A 5,000-nucleotide genomic window follows, 5' to 3' on the forward strand; every position below is an offset into this window, starting at 1 on the left:
CTTCAGGTCCTGAGCTACAGGCAGTTAGATTTGAGAATGTCATTTTAAGTGAACATTTTTAAAAAAGGGGCAGATCCTTAAAGCAAGACCCCTGAACTCTCGTATTTTCTGCATTATGCAATAGTATGGGCAGCGACCATGCAACACTTTTACAACATACAGAAGTGCCCTGGTTATCAAGGGGCAAAATATTGACACGTTTTTTTTAATTGAGAGACGAGCTTAATGTTTTCTTTACTGACCATAATGGTCACTTGTCTGACCGCTTGATGATGACGAGTTTCTCACACGACTGACCTATCTGGGTGATGTTGTTTCTCACAGGACTGACCTATCTGGGTGATGTTGTTTCTCACAGGACTGACCTATCTGGGTGATGTTGTTTCTCACAGGACTGACCTATCTGGGTGATGTTGTTTCTCACAGGACTGACCTATCTGGGTGATGTTGTTTCTCACAGGACTGACCTATCTGGGTGATGTTGTTTCTCACAGGACTGACCTATCTGGGTGATGTTGTTTCTCACAGGACTGACCTATCTGGGTGATGTTGTTTCTCACAGGACTGACCTATCTGGGTGATGTTGTTTCTCACAGGACTGACCTATCTGGGTGATGTTGTTTCTCACAGGACTGACCTATCTGGGTGATGTTGTTTCTCACAGGACTGACCTATCTGGGTGATGTTGTTTCTCACAGGACTGACCTATCTGGGTGATGTTGTTTCTCACAGGACTGACCTATCTGGGTCAGGGATGGGCGGCGGACCGTTTTTTGTGACATACCGGTATTGATGCAGGGACCGGTTTGGGTTTTTACTTTAACTTCTATACCGGTATTGATGCACGGACCGGTTTGGGTTTTTACTTTAACTTCTATACCGGTATTTGAATGTTTGGTTTGTAACTATATAATTAGAATAGACATTATATTCCCATGAGTCCAACAGTTAACCCAAGTGTTTTGCTCTAAATCGCAAGTCAAACGGCAACATTTGGTTAAAAATAAGGCCCAGATTACTTGCTCATATGGTGCAGCCCTACGTGGCAGTGTGGAAATGATCTCAAATGCAGAAATTGATGAAAATTCTGACTTTTAGGGGGTTGAAGTTGAATTGAACAGTATAAAATAATCAGAATGGAGAAAGATGTATATTTTGCCACCCGAGGGTCACGCACTACTCATAAACAAATGTAGAACTTTTATTATTAAAAAACATAAAATACCATCAAATACTGTCATACCGTCAATTTTTTTAAAAATACGGTGATAATATATTTTGGCCATATCGCTCAGCCCTAATCTGGGTGATGTTTTTTCTCGCTTGAATGATCTGAATCTAGGATTACAGGGACTCTCCGCAGCTATATTCAATGTGCGGGACAAAATTGAGGCTATGATTAAGAAGATGGAGCTCTTCTCTGTCTGCATTAACAAGGACAACACACAGGTCTTTCCATCATTGTATGATTCTTTTGAGTGTAAATGACCTCAAGCTTGGACAATGTCAAATGATATAGTGAAGCACCTGAGTGAGTTGGGTGTGGAATTACGCAGGTACTTTCCCGAAATGGACGACACAAACAACTGGATTCGTTATCCCTTTCATGTCCTGCCTCCAGTCCACCGATATCTGAACAAGAGAGCCTCATCGAAATTGCAAATTGAATTTAATCAGAAGCCACTGACAGATTTCTGCATTGGGCTGCACTCAGAGTATCCTGCCTTGGCAAATTGTGTTGTAAAGACACTGATGCCCTTTGCCCCCACGTACCTACAGTGTGTGTGAGAGTGGATTCTCGGCCCTCACAAGCATAAAAAACTAAATAAAGGCAAAGACTGTGTGTGGAACATGAGACTGGGACTCTCCAATACAACCCAACAGTGCAGAGATATGTGCATCCTTTCAAGCACATCCTTCTCATTAACCTGTGGTGATAATAATAAGAGCTCTTTGTCACTTCCCACCAGCCGGGTTGTGATAAACTCACACTCATTCTTATGTTTAATAAATGTATAGTGTGTGTGTGGCAGGCTTACAATGACGGCAAAAAACAACATTTGAGAGTGCGCCGACCCTGGTGCTAGAGGGGGTACAGCCGACCCTGGTGCTAGAGGGGGTACAGCCGACCCTGGTGCTAGAGGGGGTACAGCCGACCCTGGTGCTAGAGGGGGTACAGCTGACCCTGGTGCTAGAGGGGGTACAGCCGACCCTGGTGCTAGAGGGGGTACAGCCGACCCTGGTGCTAGAGGGGGTACAGCCGACCCTGGTGCTAGAGGGGGTACAGCCGACCCTGGTGCTAGAGGGGGTACAGCTGACCCTGGTGCTAGAGGGGGTACAGCTGACCCTGGTGCTAGAGGGGGTACAGCTGACCCTGGTGCTAGAGGGGGTACAGCCGACCCTGGTGCTAGAGGGGGTACAGCTGACCCTGGTGCTAGAGGGGGTACAGCTGACCCTGGTGCTAGAGGGGGTACAGCCGACCCTGGTGCTAGAGGGGGTACAGCTGACCCTGGTGCTAGAGGGGGTACAGCTGACCCTGGTGCTAGAGGGGGTACAGCTGACCCTGGTGCTAGAGGGGGTACAGCTGACCTGGTGCTAGAGGGGGTACAGCTGACCCTGGCGCTAGAGGGGGTACAGCTGACCCTGGTGCTAGAGGGGGTACAGCTGACCCTGGTGCTAGAGGGGGTACAGCTGACCCTGGCGCTAGAGGGGGTACAGCTGACCCTGGTGCTAGAGGGGGTACAGCTAACCTGGTGCTAGAGGGGGTACAGCTGACCTGGTGCTAGAGGGGGTACAGCTGGAGGTTGAATGTTTGAAGGGTTACGGGACTATAAAACGTTTGGGAACCACTGCTTTAGCGCATGCCTAAACCAATCCAATGCTGTTACATTTGTAGGGCGTAGTGAACGAGTACACACTTCAGGAAGGAGAGATTATTGGGACGTAGCTAAGGATACGCTGTTAAAGAAGTGTCCACAGGGAGCGACAGTTACTGGCCAGAGTTGTAGTATCTGCTTTAAAAACAATAACAATGAATCACCTCTTTTAAACAGGACGGTTGTAGGCTACAAGCACACGTGGTTGCTAGGCAACCGCTACAACATCCACATGAGCTACAAGGTGTTCTGTGGGTGGGACTTCTGTATCCAGGACCCCGAGGTCGCCGACCTCAAACTCAGCTTCATCAGGAACGAACTGAAGGTTAGGCGTGGAAGTCTGTCTGCCCTTTTCAACTAACTAACTCTCTCTCTCTCCGTTATGATTCCTCTGCATCCGTTCCTCTGTCTCTCTCTCTCCGTCTACCACCACGCTCTGGCTCTCTCCCCATCTCTCTCTCTCTCTCTCTCTCTCTCTCTCTCTCTCTCCATTATGATTGCTCTGCATCTGTTCCTCTGTCTCTCTCTCGTTCAAAAAATGAGTTCCCACAGACCATCTCTTTCTTTCAGTTGTGTAATGGTCTGGCAACTCTTTAATTTACCTACAAAGGTTCTTCCTCTTCATTCTCTCTCCTTCTTTACCTTTATATTTAACACTCGTTCTCCTTTCTGTTCTATTCCTTTCTCTTTGTCCTCCCTCCCTCCCTCCCTCCCTCCCTCCCTCCCTCCCTCCCTCCCTCCCTCCCTCCCTCCCTCCCTCCCTCCCTCCCTCCCTCCCTCCCTCTACCTGTCCTTCTCCCACTCCCTCTCCTTCTCCCACTCCCTCTACCTGTCCTTCTCCCACTCCCTCTCCTTCTCCCACTCCCTCTCCTTCTCCCACTCCCTCTCCCACTCCCTCTCCCTCTCCCTCTCCCTCTCCCTCTCCCTCTCCCCCCTCCCTCTCCCTCTCCCTCTCCCACCCCCTCTCCCACTCCCTCTCCCCTCCCTTTCCCACTCCCTCTCCCCCTCCCCCTCCCTCTCCCCCTCCCTCTCCCTCTCCCTCCCCAGTTATACTTAGAAGAGGAGAGGTTCCAGCAGCGTGAGGCCAGGAGGACGTTGGGTCAGTGGGCACACCTCTACTCCCTGCGAGGGCTGCTCCACTTGCTGGTCCTGGTTCTACTGGGCGGAGCCTTCTGCCTCATCTACTATGCCACCATGGCCTCAAAGGCTGAGAGGGTATGTGTCTGTGAGTGTGCATGTGCATGTATTAGTTAGTTATTGATTTAATTAGTTAGTCAATTTATCAGGTTCATTGTTTTGGCAGCCTTTTTACTCCCTCCCTCCCTCCCCCTCCCCGTCTCTCTCCCCCTCCCCCTCCCCGTCTCCCTCCCCCTCCCCTCCCCGTCTCTCTCCCCCTCCCCCTCCCCATCTCCCTCCCCCTCCCCGTCTCTCTCCCCCTCCCCCTCCCCGTCCCCCTCCCCCTCCCCGTCTCTCTCCTCCTCCCCCTCCCCGTCTCCCTCCCCCTCCCCGTCTCTCTCCCCCTCCCCGTCTCCCTCCCCCTCCCCGTCTCCCTCCCCCTCCCCGTCTCCCTCCCCCTCCCCGTCTCTCTCCCCCTCCCCCTCCCCGTCTCTCTCCCCCTCTCTCAGAGTGGAGACTATTTGATCCTCCGGTTGCTTCTCCATTACCTTCCTCCCATCGTCATCACCCTGGTCAACTTCTTCCTGCCTCACGTCTTCCGCCATATCTCTTCCTTCGAGGATTACTCCCTCACCACCCAGGTCAATGCTACCCTCGTCAGGTAGGAGCATAAATGTCCAATCTTTATTGGTACCATCATATCATCCTCATCATCAACATCATCATCATCAATACATAAATATTGATAATCACTGAAGTTCTCTCTTCATCGTCTTAATTCTTCAACCTTCTTGTTCTCCTCTTCCTCCTCATCCTCATCCTGCTCCTCCTCCTTTTCCTGCTCCCAGGAGTATCTTCCTGAAGTTGGCCAGTCTGGGGATGTATCTCTTCTTCCTCTTCAAAAACAGCCAACAGGAAGTGAGTCATAACGACTAACCATTGTTGACAACTACAGATCATATTGACATATTGACAGACCTATGGCACTAAATGGTCTTCATCGACAGT

The 5,000-nt window shown here is 50.4% G+C and overlaps 2 protein-coding genes across 4 annotated transcripts in view; both read left to right on the plus strand.

The window, feature by feature from the left end:
- The window catches only part of LOC118940024, a 1,007,326-nt gene that overhangs the window by 92,128 nt on the left and 910,198 nt on the right, over positions 1–5,000 (plus strand). The window lies entirely within an intron of this gene.
- LOC110518251 (transmembrane channel-like protein 7) overlaps positions 1–5,000 on the plus strand; it is a 23,900-nt gene that overhangs the window by 13,551 nt on the left and 5,349 nt on the right. For all 3 annotated transcript variants that reach the window (XR_005036652.1, XM_036947999.1, XM_036947998.1), the window contains 4 exons: positions 3,054–3,201; positions 3,924–4,091; positions 4,502–4,653; positions 4,841–4,910. Coding sequence is in view for 2 of the 3 variants with exons in the window: in XM_036947999.1 (XP_036803894.1) it covers positions 3,054–3,201; positions 3,924–4,091; positions 4,502–4,653; positions 4,841–4,910 (538 nt within the window). In the remaining variant the exon portion in view is untranslated. The remainder of the gene's footprint in view (positions 1–3,053; positions 3,202–3,923; positions 4,092–4,501; positions 4,654–4,840; positions 4,911–5,000) is intronic.

Source organism: Oncorhynchus mykiss, chromosome 17, assembly GCF_013265735.2.
Source record: "Oncorhynchus mykiss isolate Arlee chromosome 17, USDA_OmykA_1.1, whole genome shotgun sequence".
NCBI classification, from domain to species: Eukaryota; Metazoa; Chordata; class Actinopteri; order Salmoniformes; family Salmonidae; genus Oncorhynchus; species Oncorhynchus mykiss.